The 21,464-nt window shown below is 38.2% G+C and overlaps 1 protein-coding gene across 1 annotated transcript; it reads right to left on the minus strand.

Annotated features, from left to right (window-relative positions):
* Positions 1-11,657: 11,657 nt before the first annotated feature.
* Positions 11,658-21,073, minus strand: LOC149846320 (26S proteasome regulatory subunit 6B homolog). Its single transcript, XM_089996295.1, has 6 exons — positions 20,444-21,073; positions 18,701-18,931; positions 16,865-17,023; positions 16,500-16,652; positions 15,902-15,985; positions 11,658-12,005 (listed from the first exon to the last, which is right to left on the minus strand). The coding sequence occupies exons 1-6, from the start codon at positions 20,933-20,935 to the stop codon at positions 11,871-11,873; spliced, it is 1,254 nt and encodes a 417-aa protein (XP_089852421.1). The 5' UTR covers positions 20,936-21,073; the 3' UTR covers positions 11,658-11,870.
* Positions 21,074-21,464: the final 391 nt, after the last annotated feature.

The following is a 21,464-nucleotide window of genomic DNA, read 5'->3' on the forward strand; positions in this document are numbered from 1 at the left end:
AACTTGAAGTATATGATGATTCGCAATTGGTAATCAATCAATTGAAAGGTATATATGAGGTTCGAAAACTCACTCTTGTGCTTCATTACTTAAAAGTAAAAGGTTTACTGAATAATTTTGATGAAGTCAACATTACTTATAAAATGAGAAGTTTTAATTCTTAGGCAAATGCACTTGCAAAGTTGGCAACATCAATTGACATCAGTAAGAAAATACAAGAAAAAGTCTCGGCGGCATTGTATCGTACACTACCAAAAGATCAAGAAATGCAAATTTTAGAACCAAGCCAGCACTATGTTTCTAATGCATCTATGAACATCATCACTTATGTGGATGACACAGACCTGAGTGATGTTGCTAGAGAATAACTTATTTGGAAATTGTATTATAAAGCGATATATACGCAAGGAGGATATGTTGGCATTAACCTATCCGGGGCAAAGAGTACTTACATGCCTTCACCCTCACGAGTGCAATAGATTTGCCTTTAGCAAGCTATGAAGCATTAATAGTAGGATTAAAAATTGCTGCAAAAAAAAAAGAATTTGGTGTCTCATCATCCATAGAGATTATCAAGTCAAAAGGGCACACATTGATGCATTAAATGGCATTGAATGACCTCAATTTACCATATATCATATGATACTCAAAGAACTAGCAGATTCATTTGATATCTTAACTTTTGGTATAAAAAACTCGGTTTCACTTAATCATGTTCTACAATTAGCTCGATATGCCAAAAAGGCATCGATGCTAGAAGAAGGTGAACTTTAGATAAGCATAGGAACTCAAACAGTCTTATCAAGGATATATAATCATATGCCAATACCATTTCGGCCTCATTCCATGCCTAGCCATATTGAGCACGAAGGCAATATAATGGGGCAAGCATGACCTTCTCGAAGAGCTGGCATAGTTCGCCGAACATAATATAGAGCGGCCTATCAATCACGGCCAAGTGAAATCATTTCTCAAAGCGTACAAGATAATGTATAATATTTTGATTTCGTAGAAGTTCAAAGTTCTCAACATAGTTGTTCCCCAATCCCTGACGAGGATGAAGTAGCCACATTTAATATGGTAATAGCACAATTCATTGAAGAGGATTAAAAACAACCTATTTATGACTATCTACAAAAGGGGCAATTACCTCAAGAGCAAGAAAAACATATACGAATCAGAAGGATGCCCCCCCCCCCCCCCAGTTCGTAGTGTTAAATGACAACCTCTATTGAAGATCTTTGGTGTGAGTTTTATGAAAACCCTTTTTAAAACAATATTTTTAATCAAAATCCGGTGAAAGCCAGACACCAAAAATATAAAAACCGGCTCACACAAGTGGTGGAGTCCGGGTCGATCTCAGAGAACGAGAAATACTTCGTATTCAAACACACAATCTAAACTACTCTTTATTGCCAAATTAAAAGAATTAATTAAATAATTAACTAACTACGGGAGTACAACCCTACGCAGAGGGCTTAAACAAAATAAATAAATGGTTTTATTACAGACCCAATTAATAAAATAAAATAAAATAAAACCCTAATCTAAAAAGAAAGAAAAAGGCTTCAGTGCTTCGAGTCTTCTTGTCCTTTCTTTAGGTAATGTATGTTTTCTTGAACTTTTGCTCTTCTGAGGGCTCTCTGAGGATCCGAGGGTCCCTTGAGGGGACCTTTTAGGGCACAAAAAGGACTCTACCGCACGTCTCCAAACACTTTCCTGCAAAAAAACAAAAACAAAAACAAAACACACAGCAGACACAAGCAATCTACGAGAAAACTACTAGTAAATATGATGAAAAATAAAAAAACATAAAATAAATAACATGAAAGAGCTATGAACAACTACACTACATAACTAATGAACAAACCAAATAATGCCCTTAACCACTAACACAATGACCGACTCACTTCAATATAGCTAACCGATAAAAAAAAATGTGAATTCTAAATTTATTTGATGACCTAAAAGAAGGGGAAAACTCTACTCTAACTAAAATGCTATGTCACGATCTAGACCAGACTATAAGATAAAGCAACCACTCTAATTTATTGGCTTCAAGAACACTGCTAATCTATATTAACATCCTTACCAAGTAACAAAGGAGCATAATTTAACTAGATAACGTTACCTACAGAACATTACCATATAACATGTATTGCACATGGAATTTATCACACAACCTAACAAATGAAATCAGTGACACTAATGAATTAATATAATGAATGCAATGATAACTAATGCAACAATAAACAAATCATAGCTAACACAACTAACGTCAATGCAATGAAATAACCAATGAAGCTAATGTATGAAAGATGATTAATACTAAGAAACAAAAGACGCTAACACATGATGCAAAACGACTAACAAATACATTGACAGACGTTGTATACAAAACTTAATAAAATGTGCTGAACAAAACATGCTACCTTTCTAAAATATTTTTTCAATAACAGCGTTGCTGAAACAATAAACTAATAAAGATGCTGAACCAACTCAATAAAATAAAGAAGACCCTAAATCTAAATATTATACTATGCTGAAACTAAATATTAGAAAATGATGATCAACATATCAACTGAATACGCTATATGCAGAAACAAACACCCGAAAACAAATGTAACTGAATACTAGTAAACGCTAAAAAAAACTGGAACAAGTTGTGATCAAAAGAACAAATTAACTTTAGAAATAACACTAATGCTATTGCCTAGATTCAAAGAACCGGAATCAAGCTATCTAACTATGACCCATATGTTAACCCTAAAACAAAAATTGCAGAACTTAGGATATATATATTTATCTTTTCAGCAAAAACAAAAGAGTAACACACACGTAAAGAGAAAAGGGAATAAGATGAAGGACACTCACAAGTGCTTTCGACAGACTGGTTGAGAAAAGATATGGCTTTTCCTTTTGTGTGACACCTCTCAACGAAAGAGAAGACACTGGTGAAGAGAGAGGCAAGAAGAAGAAGAAGAAGATGGAAAACCGGTGGAAAGAAGAGAGAGAGAGAGAGAGAGAGAGAGAGAGAGAGAGAGAGGCGTCAACTCCCAAAAGAAAAAAACGTCTCCTCTTTGCTGAGTTATGCTATTTATAATACAATATTAGGTTTAAATAAAATTTTCAAAACAAGTCCCAAGAGTTTAGCAATTTTCAAAAGAGGCTTTGCTTGAAAAAAATAATTTTCCTAAAAATGCCTATTCCTAAATTGATTAACTTAGCTATTTAGAACCTAATATAATCAAAGTATAACTAAAAGAAACTTCCTAAACTACTACAACACTAAAAACGCAGGGAAAGCTTTGAAGAATACGATTTTATGATAAAATTCAATTCAATGCGGTTTCTCAAAACTAACGATAAAAATGGGTTTTTATAGTAATTTTAACATGGATCATGCATAAATAATGATTATTAAAATGCAAATATTATGCATGATCAATCTTATGATGGAATTCTTTTAAGATATCTCACAAGAAGAGAAGCTACTATAGCGTTACATGAATTACATCAAGGATCTTGTGGTGCTCACCAACCTGGTCCAAAATTGGGTAATAAATTACGAAGAATCAGTTACTATTGGCCTGCCATGATGTCAGATGTAATTAAGTTTGCACAGAGTTGTAAGGTTTGCCAAATTCATGGTGACCTTATACACCAACCACATGACTACTTACATGTCAGAGCCTCATCTTGGCCCTTTGCATCTTGGGACATAGATGTTATTGGTCTTATTGCTCCCAAATCATCAATAAATCTTCAATATATTTTGGCAGCTACTGATTATTCTTCTAAATGGGCTGAAGTTATACCTGTCAGAACGGTAACTCGAGCAATAGTAGTAAATTTTCTGCGGATCAACATCATCTATCGATTTAGAATCCTAGAGTCAATAACTTCTGATAATGGGACTCTATTTAAAAATCAAGTGGTAGAAAAACTTTGCATAAAGTTCAAAATCAAGCAAAATTTCTCTTCGCCTTATCATCCTCCAACAAATGGATTGGCTGAGGCATTTAATAAAACTTTGTGCAAGTTTTTGAAAAAGATAGTCGGCGATAACAAAAGAAATTGGCATAAAAAGTTGGGTGAAGCTCATTGGGTGTATCGAATAACATACATAATGGCCACCAATTGTACCCCATATTTCCTTGTCTACGGTTCTGAAGCAATACTACCCTTGGAAGTCCAGTTCAAATCTTTAAGGGTAGCACTTGGCACCTCATTGACTCAAGGGAAAAGAACTTAAATTCATTATGCTAAACTCGATTTTGTAGATGAAAGAAGGTTGCAAGCTCATCAATCTTTACAAGTTTATCAAGCAAGAATGACTAATGCCTATGATCAAAATGTAAAGTATAGGTCATTCAAAAAGGAAGATTTAGTGTGATGATGTGGTGCCCTATTATTCCATCTTGATGTTCTTGTGGTAAATTCGAGCCCAAATGGGAGGGATCATATGTGGTTCAGAAGGTGTTTGTGAATGGGGCTTATAGGATGACATCTCTAGATGGTGAATATGTTGTTCTTGTTGTAAATGACCGCTTTCTAAAAAAATACTTTGCATAAAAGGAAACGCTTCTAACCGCAAGAGCTTAAATTGCACGGAGACCACTCTTGCTACATGAGTATAAACTGTATAGATAGTTACTCCAAGAAAAGCCTCACACGAGTATAAACTGCCTAGGAGCATCAAATAGTTTTGTTTTCTCTTTCAAATGTAGTAACTTTATGCACAAGTATAAACTGCTAATAAAAATGTGCCTAATAAATTACCTTGCAATTTAAGTTAAACAATTTTTCTTCCTTGCCGCATGTTGTTAAACTACAAAATAATTATTAGGTCATTCTCATATATGGCCTAATAACAAATATAGTTTGTTGATGAACATGAAAAATGCCAAGAAGTTGTTAAAGAAGTATCAAAGGTTTGAAATAAAAAATGTCATTGAAGACAACACTACAAAATTTAGGCAAATATCAATTCTCCATACAAAAAAAAAGAAAGAAAAAAATAGTTATTCATAGCTTAAATAATTTGGCTTCGGTGTTGCTGATGACATTAGCTATAAGCTAAACATCTTATAAAAATGTTAATGTGAAGCTTCTCTTCTTGGTGGATAATACAAATTCACTGGATGCTAATAAAGTTAAAGTTCTGACTTGTAGAAGTTGGATTCACTATACATGTTTAGATTTGAATCCAGCTTGAGCCCTTTTGAGGATCAAGTCCAGATATATGATTTGTCAACACTGAATCCAAAGAAAAAAATAGATTCAAATCTCACGCCCTTTCGAGAAGCGAGTGAAGTTCTAAGTCAGCCTCTTTCGGGTCCAATAAGCAAAATGAATCCAAACCTCGTGCCCTTTTGAAAAGTGAGTAAAGATCTGATCCAGGCTGTTTTGAATCAAATAAGTAAAGATATTCATAACTCACGCCCTTTCGAGAAGTGAGTAAAGATCTGATCCAGGCCTTTTTAGGTCCAAGAAGTAAAAGGATTTAAATCTCATGCCCTTTCGAGAAGTGAGTGAAGATCCAGTCTAGGCCCTTTCTGGTCTCAGAAAAGAAAATGATTCAAACATCACACCCTTTTGAGAAGTGAGTGGAGATCCAACTTAGGCCCTTTCGGGTTCAATAAGTAAAATAGATTTAAACCTCACACCTTTTCGAGAAGTGAGTGAAGATCCAACTCAGGCCTTTTCAAGTCCAATAAGAAAAGTAAAATGGATCCAAACCTCATGGCCTTTCGAGAAATGAGTAATGATCCAATCCAAGCCTTTTTCGGGTCTAATAAGAAAATAGATTCAAGCCTCATGTCCTTGCGAAAAGTGAGTTAAGATCCAACTCAGGCCTTTTTGGGTCCAATAAGAAAAGAAACGGATTCAAACCTCACGCCCACGATGATAATGTAAAATCAATGATATTTAATAGTGATGTTTACTTGGATGCTTTCTAAGTTAAACAAAGATTAGTTGATTTCAAAGTTAAACATGAAGCAATTGAAAGTGATATGCAATAAGCAATTGACGATAGAAATGTTGAGAATTTTATGGAGAATATGCATCTATTTCAAGCAGCATCTATTGAGCTAAGTTCTTTGGTGAATAACCAACTGTTCCAAACTTTGGGTGATATCGATGTTCTTAACATGCACACAGAATGCATGCAATTGCCCAAACCAATTAGAGATATAAATGTTCGACATACAGACAATAAAGAACTTTCATAAACAATCGATGTTATACATGATCAAAGGATCGTTGTAGAGGATGTGAAATTATGTCATCAAACCCATGCTATTGATCTTTACCACAGTAATTTGGATAACAACCAATCTTTCAGGGCTGGTCTTATTCATAAACACATGGATGATAACTCAAAGATGACTCCAAGAGAAATCGTCATTGACATCCGTTGCGAAGGTGTGGATATTAGTTATAAGCAAGAATGACATAGACATAAATGCACGAAGGAAGAACTATATGTTTCATATAAAGAGTCCTTCAATATGTTTTCTGCCTATTTGGATCATTTGATTGCCTACTAAGGAGTACCCAGCTTCAGCCTTGCATCAAGGGATGTGCACATTCAGGTTTCGAACATGTGATGACCCTTGTTGGCCCCTTGCCTAGATCTTGAACTTACCATCTTATAATTTTTTTTTAACCAAAGCCTTGGCAAAGAAAGGGTCTCTTAAAAATAATGGTGCTGGAGATCTCAACGCCACCTTGTGTTTGGATACCAAGTTAATTGGAATCCAAATAGACACCGTTATGGGTGCATCCCCTAATTCCATTGCATGCTTTGAATGCATAGTTTTCTAATGATTCTGCATCCAAGATGTGCTCCATATAGTCCATTTTCTAGAAACCAACCTTTGAATCATGTTTTTTCTTTTTTGTTTTCTGACCAACGAGGCCTCAGCTTGTCTGGTAGGAGAAGTTAGTGCATGTCACCTTGCGTTGGGACGTTGCAAGTTCAAAACCCAATGATATAACTAGTAGGGGTCTGCCTAAACCAACTTGCCTTTTAAAAAAAACAAATATATATATATATGATGTAAAAATAAAAAGTATCATAAAGTTTGCAAGAAAGCACATGAAAAAAAGACATACTGAAGGATGAAGATGATTCTTACTGCCTCACATGAAACCTGCAAGGGTCTAAGACGAAAACCATACCAAACCCCACATATTCGAAATACCATATCCCCTTAGTTCAGGTCTAATCTCAAAACTCATTCAAAATGGGCCAATGTCTCTAGACTCTAACCCGAACCGACCCATTCATGCCACTATTACATGTCTCTCGCGTGTGCTGCACGTGCCAGGAAGACGTTGGAGATAAGGTTAGTTCAGGGAGAGCACAATTATGCATTTGTACGGTAATTACTTACGAGCGAGGGCGTAGTTGGATGCCAGGCTTAATTATTACTCTTAAAGTTTTGTCCGGCATAATACACATCAAATCAAGAGTGGTGCAGCAGAAGCATGGTGGTGGGCCCATAACCCGCAGGTCCCATGATCAAAACTTGGTTGTGACATGAGATAAATTGCTTCCTGATGCTTTGTTTTTCTTTCTTTTTTTTGTTCCTATTTTCCCCACTCATGCCTCCTTATGTAGTTACTTTATGTTCATTATAGATGAGGAACCGGTTCTAAGGGTTAGGGTCCAGACTGATTCTCTTTTTAAAAAAAAAAATTGGGTTCCTATTTTCCCCAACTCATGTCTCCTTATGTAGTTATTTTATGTTCATTATAGATGAAGAACCGGTTCTGAGGGTTAGGGTCCAGAGTGATTCTCTTTCTTCTTTTTCTGTTCTCATTCAGAGGTGACACCTTAGGGTCCATGGTGACTCAAAGCATATTTAATGAACATAAGGAGACACGAATGAATCAAGCCTTGTTCGAGGTAAGTGGAATCTCACAAGTCCTGGTATGTGGATTTTTTTGTTTTGCAAAGGAAAATCTTGAGATGAATTAACATTATTTTGACAAAATGCCAGAAAAGTATCAGCATATATAGAAAACCTTAAAAAATGTGAAAATATACAAAATGAAGAAAAACATAATGTGCTAAGCAGTTTAGAAAGTGTTAATATCATGAAAAAGATATAACGATGAAATGTGATATTCTAAACATAGACAATATTTTCAAAATAACGTAATTTTGTCATTATTTTAACATCTTTTTTAATACAGTACATATTGGTCCTCTTTCTCTCTGGGGTGTCATCTCAAGGGTAAGCGCCACCTGGTTGGCTGGCGTTCGGTGGTCTTGCCGCGTTCTATGGTCGGTTTAGCGCTTAGACTTAGGAGTATTGCCTTAGTCTCTAAGCAATGTTGGCTTGCTCATCAACCAGATAATCCTTGCGCTACTTTTCTTCTCTCTAAGTACGGGCCTCCTTCTCTCCTTCTGGTTTTCCTCCGCTCGCGGCGTGGAGCATTTTTTTATCTGCTTAAGTCATGGTTGTCAGCTTTAGCTTTCTTCAGCAACAATTTTGATGATCCCACCGATATCGGTAACTGGGTGCATTGGGCTATTGCTCCTACCGGGAGGTTTCTGACAAACAAAATCTATAGATTGTTGCTTCCTCCGAGGGTGACCTGGTTGCCCGAATCTGCGCTCTGGGCGAAGGGCCCTTCTCTCCGTTCTCGGGTCCTGGCTTGGTTAATCTTGTACGATAAGGTCCAAACTCACTTTACCTTAAAGAGGTGGGGCTTCTAGCTTTCGAGTTGGTGTGTGCTTTGTCATGCTACTGAAGAATCTCAGTTTCACCTCTTCTGGTCTTGCCCTACCTTTTTGGAGATCTTTCGTAGGACTTAGAGGCACTCAGAGGTCTTGGTTATGGAGGAGACCTTTGCGCTATACCTTATCTTGGGTACGGTCTGCCTTCGACGTAGCAAGCGGTGGCGGTTAATCTGGAGGTAGTGGTTGTTTACCACTTGGTGGTTTGTTTGGATGGTGCGCAACGATGCCCTTTTTTGGAAATCTCTGGTTGACATTAATCATTTTGCGTAAAAAATTCTAGTGGACGTTTACTTGATTCTGTGTATTCATCTTTGTGATCTAAGGTCTCCTCCTGTTGTCGCTCCGCTCTCTCCGGTCCTTATTGGTTTTGCGGCTCTTGCGTGAGCCGCTTGTTTTTCGTTTATTTTGCTCCTGCTTGTTTTGGTTCTATTTTTGTTTTTCTGCTTTTGTTCATTTTGGGTTCAACTCTGTTGACCCTTTTGTGCCTATGTTGAAATCATATTTAGGCTTTCTCTCTCTCTCTCTCTCTCTCTTTTGTGGGTGGGTGTATGTGTCTACATGTGTGCATGCATGTGTTTGTGCGTTACCAATCCTGAGTTTTCATGTCTAATTTCATCATCATCCCTCAAGTCTAGACCATAATTACCATGAAATGAAATGGATGTGATGTGTGAGCTGAAAAGTAGTATGAAGTGGGAAGCAAGATACAGTTGTGAAAAGCCCATGAAAAATGAGACACATAGAAAGCAATCTGAAGGGTAGAAGCAAAATGAAATGACACAAATAAATAAATACAAAACCAACACACAAGCTTGTTATAAAAATATTTTTATTTTGTAATATGAAAAACACAGAAAATAAGAGAGAAGCGAGTGAGAAATGACAAGATCGAGAGAAAAACATTAAGGAATTAAAAGGGAATTGATTTGGGAAACGAAGAGGAAGCGGGCTTCTCACTAAAAGGAATTGAGTTTCCCACATTTTGGAAGTGGGTTTCCAAAAGCTTCCCCTCCTCTCAAAGAAGCGAGGAGTTTCTCGCTTCCAAATAAACCTTCCAGGTGTAGCAAGAACCTTCCGGTAACTACGATCTGGACCCTAACATGGACTAGATATTAGTCCAGACCTAAGCCAAACACTCTAACTCCATGAGATCCTATTTTCTAGAAAACCCACAATTGCCCAGTTTTCAGGGGCTTTGGATCAGGTGATATTCAAAATCACCATTAACACTGATTTCAAGTGTTCTGCACAGGTTTACAAATCCCCCAAAATTCTTTTGAATGGAGAATTTGGCATCCAGCCCTTGATCCACCAGGGTGGGTGGTGGATATTGAAAATCACCATCAATGATGATTTTCAATATCACCCGATCCATCTCGTTTCCAGGTCTTATGAAATAACCAACATTTGATATCCAACCACTGAGCATATAAGGTCACTTATATTTCTCACTTTCCTCACGTTTTTGGCTTTGTTAATTAATTTATATATACCAAAAAGAAAACTAGGTTTTAATATTTTTCCCTTCTCAACAATGGGGATGTAAATGTGTTCGATTCGTTTTGGATGCAGGGTTTACTTAATACAACCTAATCGGATCCTGGCTAATTGACCAGGAGGAGCAGTTAATGCACGTCACTTTGTGTTGGGATGTTGCAAGTTCGAATCCCAAGGTTATTGTTGTGTAACTGGTAGGGGTCAAAAAAAGATCCTAACTAATTGGATTTATAGTAGGGTACAGACTCAGGTGGAAAAGGGTAGCCCCAAATCTGGATCCGACTAGTTCAAAATAGTTAATTGGATAAATTTTCACAGATAATCAGATTTGCATATGGACTAGGATTTGGAATTATAATCTCAAAAAGAATCCAGATCTAATTATTAATTGGATACTCTTTTCTTTACTGAACCCTAGGGACAAAATTAGATTTGGATTTGGTTGGACATCCTAACCGAATGTGAACCGCTGAGATCCCTACCCAAGAAGGCCCACTGTTATAAGTTGAGTTCTTCATATATTATATGGCTTTGTAGTTTATGCTGAATAGGTACTATTTGGTTACCAATTCATGGTGTTTCTTGTGGGGGTGGGGAGAGAGTCTTGTCCAACTTCAAATCAAAGCCCTCCCAGCATTCACATTGGATATCAATACTGTTTTAGGCTCCTTTTTCCCAATGAAGAACACTCACTTTAGTTTGATTACATTGGGCATAGCAGGCCGCTCAGGAAGATCCATTGCAATGTGATGGAACACTTTTGGTGTGCGGCTAAACATGATCACCCACCATCAGATGTTGGGCCAGATGCAGGGTGATTAGGTGTAGCAGCACACTCAAAGTGCACAATCACATGGCACCTGATCCACCCTCTATCACCAAGGCTGGGAAACAATGCAAGGTGCTTGGGGCTCACCTCATGTTCCGCTTGTAAAGAGCTCATTCAAACTCATAAAATAAGCTCAGCAAGCTGAACATGAACGATGGTATTCAGCTCGGCTGAATCATACGAACTCATTACATAGTACAAAATATATTTTATATCATATGATTGAACTGCTTGGTTTGCAAACATAGGTTCACTGGTAAAATCTTATTACTTTTGGCTCCCAAACAATTCATTTCTTTGCAATCCTATTTATTCCAGCTCTAAAACAGAGACTTTTTCTCTGAGCAAAAAAAGCTCGAACTCAGCTTGATTAACTTAGGCTCATTGTGAGCTCAAACTTGGCTTGCTTTGCCATAAGAACTTGCCAAGATTGGACACGTCAAGTTTATCTTGTTCAGCTCGTTTACCAGCACTACCACTAAGCATGGTAGAATCTTATTCATTTTGGATGTGCAAATGTCATAATTTTGGAATCTGCAAATGCAAACCTAACGAGAATCAGATATCAGGATCTAGAGAAGTACAGTGGCATTATAACAAATAATTAAGCATCAACTATCCATCAAACAAACAGGACTAAATTGTTTGGACTACAGTGAATATTTCATTCCTAACATAGTCTTTCACGAGTTGCCAGCTCAAAAGGGTTCTTAAAGGCACCAGAGTCAAAGCATCAGCCTTCGTTTTTGCTTTTTTTTTTTTCTTCCAGAAAAACAAGGCCTCAGTCTACTTATAGAAATCAAAGTCCGTGTCTGGCTTCTTGACATTTGTCCTGTAACCCTTCTCAAAATCCTTTGGTAAAATCACATACCGGTTCTTCCGCACAGCATGCATTCCAGCTTCCTGACAGATGGCAGCAATCTACAGCAAACTCACAATATCATTAGCCATCAAAATCAATTGAAAACGGCCAAGACGCCCCCGTCTATGTCACATGGATACTGATGCCGGAGTGGGATATGTGTGTGTAAAACAACAATTCTCTAAGCTATAACTAGGAACATGAAATAATTTTAGTAAATTGAAATTGAAATGTAATTGATTGCAAAAAGAAAAAGAATTAAGTGATTATTCAATAAATAAGATCACAAAAAAATAGATAAAGTTAATGACACAATGTTGACTGTATGAAACTGTTTTGACTGTGTCCATGAAGTGTCATGCTGTCTCCATGATCACATCTATACGGGATATGCATGCTAAAGTGAAGTGTCCATGTGACATAGCACGCCATAGTTCCAAGATTTTCAGATCAATGCAAAAGAATACAGGAGTAAAGACAAACAAATGACTCCAAACGTGCTGGCATCCATGAGCGTGTGCATGGTGAAGCAGTTGGCAATAACAGGTTAACCAAATTATTTGGTTCCCAATGATTTGTGAGATACCATTCAGGTTGACGCATCAAGGTTTGTGTAATAATTATATAAAGACATAAACACCATTAACGAGACCATTAATTATCAGACTGCTTTAGGTAACAGTTAAGAGGTAGCACAATGGCATTTCAGCTGTCACATGGGTACAGGTATGGGAAACGGGCAATTTCAAAAAATGATAGTATGGGGGCACGACTATATATATATCAAGAGAGAGAGAGAGAGAGAGTTTGGGTCTAGCTAGATCAAGTGCAGGTCTATATTAGGATCCACACTTAATCCAGACCCACTTTTTTAAGAAAAAAGTGGGTGGGTTTCGGCTGAGAGGGCATGAAAGCCCCTTTCTTCTCTCTCTCTCAGTTTGTGTCTAAATCAAGTATGGATCCTAGATCAACACTTTATCCAGACCCACCTTTTTTAATAAAAAGGTGGGTGGGTTTCTCTCTCTCTCTCTCTCTCAGATTGGAAGAATGAGATGAAGAAGAGGAGTCCAACACTAACTGGTATGTTCCCCCCCCCGCCTCTCTCTCTCTCTCTCTCTCTCTCTCTCTCTCTCTCTCTCTCTCTCTCTCTCTTCTTCCGCTTTCTTTTTCTTCTTCCTCTTCCTTTTTCTTCTTTGTCCCTTCCTTTCGCCCGAGGTAAAAAAAAAGAGTTGGGTCAGGGTTGGACCCTACCCGATCCAGACCATCACGTACCCGTGCTGCATCCGGTACCTGCACCTGTTTCGGGCCATGTCAACATAGGTATTACGACTACTTGCGTGTCTATGTGACAGCATTTCAGAGATTGTTAGAGGGCAGAATTAATGGTTAACTTGTTCACCAGACACTGGACATTAACTATTACACACATATAACCACAATCATCTGAATCATACAAACCAGTGTGCACGTGATCGTTGCTTAACAGCAGAACTAGTAAAAAGGTCATCACAGCTAGACTTAAAACGAATGCATCAGTTATAAAAATGGCATGGGCTCATTAGGGTTTAGAACAATAATAAGTTCATCCTAAAGACCATTTATAAAAAAAACAATAGCAACAAGAAGAATACCTTGCACATGAGAGAGAGAGAGAGAGAGCTGAGGTTGGGGAACTTCAAATCTTTGGAGCTACTTTCCATAAATTAAATAAAATAACAAAAATAATAGTAGGATTGTCCCAATTTGCTATGACACATAAAACAAAGAAAAAAACCCAGTGAACATGACCCTACATGGTTCCTCTTAATAGTAGTGATGTGAATGGGTCAGACTCGAGTGGGATCAGGCATCACTGAGTCCGACCTAATCAGATCTTGCCTAATCAGATTTGGAGTCAGATGGGAAAAGGTTAATCAAAGCATAACCCCACCTCTTTGACCACAAAAGAAAAACCCTTTTTGCCTTTGTTAAAGAGAAACAACCATATCTTTTCTCTATTTTTCTTAAACATAAAAGGGGCACTCTTTCTCAAACTTTCTCTCTTCCTTTCTTCTTACAATACCAAAGGAAGCCTCTAACCCTCCACATTCAAACAAGAAAGCCATGTTTACGTCCTTTTTCTTCTTTTCTAATAACTAGGAAATGTCCACTTTCTTAATTCCTAAGGCATCTACCATACAGCGCTCGTGTTTCCCAAAACCCATTAATAGTAGATTTTCAAACCAAGTCCTAAGTCTACTCTCTCATGTGGCATGTGAGGAGTCGTTCAACAACCTAATATAATAAAATGATCGGTGCAGGATCATAACAGGTTGAGACCAAATGGCAAGTTCATTATACCGTGCTGCTCTTGAAAACTAGTTTTTACAAGATAAATTCCACCAGCCACACCCCTCGAAAAGGGCAAGCAACTATATAATTTGACATAATCAAGTTTCTTTTAAAGCCCACAAAAATATATAGCAAATACTCTTGAAAATGATCTTATTGGTCTTTGATCATCGCTTTGATATGAACACAACTTTCTCTCTCCATCAAGTGCAATAAATCATCCAATAAGAACGGTTGCCTAATTTTCCTCATGGACGAAGCTCAGAAACCATTAAATCATTCTCAATCAAATGATGTGAACTGGAATCAGTGATACACTTTTCTACACTCAGTTACAACAAGGATATCGCTCACTCAATCAGTGCTCACTCAATAAAAAAAATGGTGCCCAACCACTTGTGGGGTTCTTTTCTTAAGGCAAAAGGGGTTGTTTCAACTCAATTTTCACATCCAAACCTCCAAAAATCTTTTTGCTCTGGTATTTTTTATTCTTATTCTGTTAACCCGTGTTTTGCGGCAATTAAATCTATTGATTGACAACCAAAAATGACTCAACGTGACTATACTGTGAACCTACTACTTCAGCGAGGATTACTGAAATGTCATTTTTGTAAATGTCAAATTCATGATGGATTATACAGATCAAATGTCACATTTTAGGTTGAGACAACTCTGCACGACCATGTCTCTACCCTCATAATCCAGCCAATATGTGTGGTGAGCTTCTTACCAGTCTAAAGGTATCAGATAAAAGAAATGCACAAACACGGGCCAACACATCGCCACCACTAGACATCATTTATCATTTGAAAGATGAAAATGATTGATAATTCACAAATCATAATTGCAATGAAGAAGATTAGGCTTCTAGTGGCTCTAGGCTTAATGTGTTTTATTACAAAACTATATGTAATTATGAACTTCAATGACATTGTAATTGTACAATATAATTATTATTATTATATGTATGTCTATATTTTTGTGCTCTGAAATTTTATATTCTTGATTTTTCAATATTTTTATTTCTTTGAATTTTAAAAAACTTTTGTAGGCATATCTTACAATATGTTATGATATGCTTCATTGTACCCATATCTTAGACCCTCCTGCTATGCCGCTGATATGCTTTTTGCAACATTGCGTGCAAGTAATAACAAAATTTCTTGTTACTCCAATTAGTAATTACAACTACATGCAATTTTATCATCTCTCAGGGTAAATCTGTTAAAAATAAACGTATAGGAACTAGAAATAATAATTAGGATTAGGCTTTTTACTTTTTATTTTTTTGTTTTTGAACCAGTCAACATAGGGCTCTATGAGTCCCTTCCTCTTTGTGTATAAATATGGGGCGAAGCCCCACTACAATGTATGCTTTCTTGCATAGATTGATCAATAAAATATTATTTTATTCCTTGTGTTTTGCCCCTTCAGTGGGTGTTTGTGTGTGAGCCCATTTTGTGGCTTGTGCATGTTATTTTGGTGCTTTGGTGGAACTCTTTGAGTGTCAACTTTTGTTATTTTGGTGAATATCTTCAGAGGACCATGTTTCCTTTCAAAAGCAAACACAAAGAATATGAGAAATTTACTACTCAAATGACAAGGTTATCATATAGATGCATACCTCTGCAGCACTAATTTTATCTGGCCGAGAAACATAATCTTCTAAATCAACCTCATCACTTAGGTTCATCTTAGAGGTACAAACCTGGATAACAATATCAAGTAATACAGGGTAAGTTATGTATTGAAAATTTCTAAATTTTAATACATTCACATGAAACCATATGAGCAAACAAAGAACAACATTTTATTAGAAGAAACTCATTTAACTAGAGAATGTTCATAATTACTCGAACACTAACATGACCCAATCAGAGTTCAGAACATAAAGTAAGATCTTTAGATGGTAGTAATTAAGTGGATCAGAGTCAAACAATATAAAAAACCTTTGTTTATACATATGGGGACCATAGGAGTAACACAAATGAGATTTTAATTTACAATTTGTGATAACTATTTGTGTGCACTTAAGTTCCACGATTGTAGAAAGATATTTGCACCAATAAAAACACAAAGATTTTGTCAAATGACACATTTAAAAGGAGCATGGCATGTGAAAACAAACATGCCGGTAACAGGATAGACAGGTAGAACCCTGTTGTTTTGACTGAAAAATAAGGCAATCAATAGACCATATCTATTTAAAAGTCAAGACTGACCTGGAAAACAAGTCTCTTTTGACGTCTATCTGGCAAAGGGAATTCAATTTTTCGGTCAAGCCTGCCAGGACGAAGAAGGGCTGGATCTAGTGTATCTGCCCTATTTGTTCCCATGATAACCTTCACATTCACTGTCTGGTCAAACCCATCCATCTGCAGAAATATTTAAATCAGATGCAACATTCAGTTGCATGCAGCATTCAAAATGGTACACACATCACATGAGTAAGTGCACACATGAATAGGTATACAGATGTAAGCATCATCAAAGTGAACATTTATGAATATGTTATGGTTGTGTTAAGTGCAGTTTCAGCATATCTTGCATGTCATTATCATATGGGCTTTTTTTATCAATGGTGCACCTGATTTAGCAGTTCCATGAGAATTCGTTGAACTTCTCTATCAGCCCCAGTCTGTGCATCAAACCGGGCAGTTGCAATAGCATCCACCTCATCAATGAAGATAATAGCAGGGGCATTCTCTTTTGCAAGCCGGAAGACATCACGGACCATTCTTGGGCCCTAAATACAAATAGCAACATCAGTAAAGAACTGATGAAAATGAACAAATACATTAACGGGTTATTGGATTCATATTGATTAAGAGATTGAAATATGGTTTGCCTTGAGGGTATAACTGTACATGAAATTTCAAGCCAGATATTCGGCAGAGTGAAACCCAAGCTCATTTACCATGATATAGTCATATAACAACAGGAAAATATGCAGATACATGAATCAAAATTATGCAAAGCATTGGGTCAAGTCACACAAGGTGTTGACATGCACATGGAAATAAAAACAGACTACCCTGGTCACATACACAGAAGAAATATTAGCTTCCTTAACAATAATAATGCACTCTAAACATGACATGCATTCCAATTATAAGCTAGGTAACCATAAAAGATGTCATGTCTATTTAATTCCCAGTACATTTAGATTGAAAATCCAGGGCAGATACAAATAACTTTATGAGCTATGTCACACACATGGGTACGGATACAGAGGGTACAACACAGCAATTTCAAAAAATGAGGGTACGGGGACACAACTCTCTCTCTCTCTCTCTCTCTCTCTCTCTCTCTCTCTCTCTCTCTCTCTCTCTCTCTATATATATATATATATATATATATATATATATATATAAAGAGAGAGAGAGAGAAAGTTTGGGTCTAAATCAAGTGTGGACCTATATTAGGGTCCACACTTAATCAAGATCCACCTTTTAATAAAAAGGTGGCTTGGTTTCGGCTGAGAGGGCATGAAAAGCCCCCCCCCCCCCGTTTCAAAGGTGGATGGGTTTCGGCTGACAGGGCATGAAACCCCCTTTCTCTCTCTTAGGTGGGTTTCAACCAAGAGAGCACCTCTCTCTCTCTAGCAGATTGGAAGAACGAGAAGAAGAGTAGGAGTCCAACCCTAACCAGTATGCCTCTCTCTCTCTCTTGGAAGAAGGAGGAAAAGGTTCAACACTAACGGGTATGCCCTCTCTCTCTCTTTCTTCTTCCTCCTTTTTTTCCTTCATTCTCTTTCTTCTTCTTCCTCCTCCTCTTCCTTTTTCTTCTTTGACTTCCTCCACTTCCTTTTTTTTCGTCCTCCTTGCTTTTCGCTCGAGGTCAAAAAAAAAGGGTTGGGTCAGGGTTGGATCCCGACCTGACCCAGACCAGCACATACCCATGATGCATCCGGTAGCCACACCCATGTTGACACAGGTACGGCTATCAAGTAACTGTATCTATGTGACATAGTTTATGAGATAATGCATGTCCCCACAGTTGTAAGATAAACAATTGAAAGTATCAGAGGGTAGTTCTACACTAGGGATGGCAGTAGACTGGGGCGGGTGCGGGGGACAAGGACTCCACCCCCGCCCCGCCTCAAAAAATTTCCCTTCATCCCCGTCTCAAAATAGTTGTCCCCGTCTCCGTCCCCATCGCCATACCCATCTCAAAATAACTTTATTCCTATTTTAAGAGGAATAAGAAGAAAATAAGGAGAGGAAGGGTTTAGGATTAGGAATATATATATAAAACAACTCCTTCATCCCCGGTCCAAACAGAGCAGGTTCGGACGAATCCCCGTTTTTTCCCTGGTCCACTGACATCCCTATTCCACACTAAATGTATTTATTCCAGAATCTATAACTTCAGAGAGAAAAAGCACATAAAGAGTAGGCACAAGCAGCATAAACAGGCATACCTCACCCAAGTACTTCTGAACAAATTCTGATCCAACTACACGTATAAAGGCTGCAGTTGTGTGGTTTGCAACAGCCTTGGCAAGCATAGTCTTACCTGTACCAGGAGGCCCATACAGCAAGACACCTCGAGGAGGATCTATGCCTATTTGCTTATATAACTCGTGGTGTGTCAATGGCAACTCAACAGCTTCCCGGATTTCTTGCTTTTGTATGTCACACCCACCAATATCCTATACAAATATAACAAGTCTTGTCAAGTCCGGAAAAGAAAATCAAACCTTTGCAAAAATTAAACAGTGACGAGAAATTGGATTCCAGAAAAGGAATCCAAATAAGGTTCTAACGATATTTGCAAGCACTAGGACAAGACTACAAGCAGGTAGCATATTGAAAACTCAAGTAGCTAGGCTCTTGAACAAATCATACAAACACGGCACCCCACAAAGATCCTCCTTGGGTCAACCTGCACATAACCAGAAGACAAATACCTGCAAATATGTAATTAAGGTATCGGTTCCTACAGTAAATGCTAGACAGAAAGAAGACACAATATGCATTTTAAAAACATCATATTTTTTCCAACAACAAAGCTACGACAACAACTCCTAATGTTACTATTGAATAAGAAAATTAAAGGTTTCTGGCTGCACTCTCCAACTCTCTAGTCTTCCCAGCAACAAAGTTTATGTTTGCAACTTTCTCACAGTCTACTCTTACCAATGATCCCTGCAATGGCAAAGTGCGCTAGTCTTCCCAATAATAAGAAAACAGTGCCCTCAGCTTCTAATTTTCCGCACATTGTTATCATTTAAAGAAGAAAATTTATATTTGCAATTTCTTGCATCATCCCAAAATCTTGACAGGAAAACAAGGGTGTTCCCATGTAATTCCCACAAGTAATCCAGGCTTGTGGTTTCTAACATTTGGGTTGCTCCAACAAAACATTAGAGTTTGTGATTTCTATCCTCATAGTTCTCCCACCAGGAAAGATGGGGTTTAACATCTATCACCATAATCTTCCCAACAACAAAACTGGGGCTGCGAAATACTTATCTTTGCAATCTTTCCAACAACAAAATTAGACACTGCAATTTCTACCATCATGATCATCCAAAGAAGAAAACTAAGGTTTTCAATTTCCAACTTCTCATACCTCCATCTCAATATAAATATATTCTTTGATCCCTAACTCCGATCTTCACAACCAATTATTGTTTCTCATTCCCGCCATTCTAGCACTCCCAAAATTGAATCTAGATTTAGCGATCTCCAATCTTATCAATCACCCATTAAAAAGAAGAAAAATCCTACCCTCCATTTACTAGCATTCAGATCAATTGAACAATAAAAATGACAATTCACAGCTCACAGAAAGACAATGTCCAGAGAACAAAATTTAGGGCAAAATACACAACAATGACATCTTCAGAACAGCAAAACTATGTTTCCAAACCCTAAAACTCAAAAACTCTCCCCTCATTCCCTAACAAAATTAAGGCGGATATCGACACACGGTCACCCTTCCTCTCGACAAAGAGTAAAAAAAAATGAAAACAAAAACTAGGGTTCTCAAATCCCACCAACCCTAGCCTTCTCCACCAAAAACCCCTAGGGTTCGACATTCCAACACCCCAAAAGGAACCCCAGCACAAAAAGAAAAGGAAAAGAAAAAACATCAAGAATCAAGAAGGAAGATGCAGAGAGAAAAGGAAATTAGGGTTTCTGCGAGGGAAGGAGCTTACGTTGTAGGTGACATCGGGCTTCTCGGACTGGCTGAGGAGGGAGATGGAGGAGTCGGCCTCGGGCGGGAGGACGTCGACGAGGGCGTTGGAGTGGCGGTGGAGGGCGACGGAGGCGGAGGGCTTGAGGAGCTCCCGGTTGATAGTGCTGAGGATGCGGACGTAGTAGTTAGACCCCGTGGTCGACCCCACGATGCCGTTGCTCTGGTCAACCATCTCCATGAACTGGCCGATGACGAGGGGGACGGACTGGATGCGCTTCACCTCCTCCTGCGCCCGCAGCAGCTCCCGCTTCAGATTCTTCTGCTCGTCCTTCACGTACTCCTCCTGTATGTCGATGAACTCCAGCTGCCGCTCCAGCGACTTCAGCCGCGCGTACAGGTCCTCCTCCTCCCCACCCTCCCCCGAGTGGCCGCCATGCGCCCGCCCAGCCCCGTCGGAAAGCACCGCCGGCGGCGGCGCTTTCGGATCCAGAACCATCGCCGACGCGGCCATCCTCTCTCTCTCTCTCTCTCTCTCTCTCTCTCTCTCTTCGCTTCTCCGGAGCGGTGAAGTGCGGAAGGGGTTCTCTCTCTCTCTCTCTCTCTCTCTCTCTCTCTCTCTCTCTCTCTCTCTTCGCTTCTCCGGAGCGGTGAAGGGAGTAAGGGGTTTTCTCTCTCTACTTATTTTATTATGGGGAGGAGGGCATATCACAGAGACACGCAGACACGCAGACACGAAGACTCGTGACTCGGATTCGATACAGATTCGTTTTTTTAAAAAGTAGGACACGAGGATACCGAATCTTTTTTATTTGTTAATCGATAAAATTTTTTGATATTTAAATATTTAAAAATGACTTTTATTAAAATAATATGGAAATTATTAAAATATTAAAATATTGTACGTATCAGTATTCATGTCCATGTGTTCGAGCGTGTCTGTTTGTGTCATTAATGACACACCACCAAAATGTAGTGTCCATGTGACGTGAGACTAGAGGACTAAAAGGCTGCAAACGGATCAGATATAATTGGATACCACC

The sequence above is a fragment of the Nuphar pumila genome, chromosome 2, assembly GCF_984573655.1.
Source record: "Nuphar pumila chromosome 2, dmNupPumi1.hap1.1, whole genome shotgun sequence".
Classification (NCBI taxonomy): domain Eukaryota; kingdom Viridiplantae; phylum Streptophyta; class Magnoliopsida; order Nymphaeales; family Nymphaeaceae; genus Nuphar; species Nuphar pumila.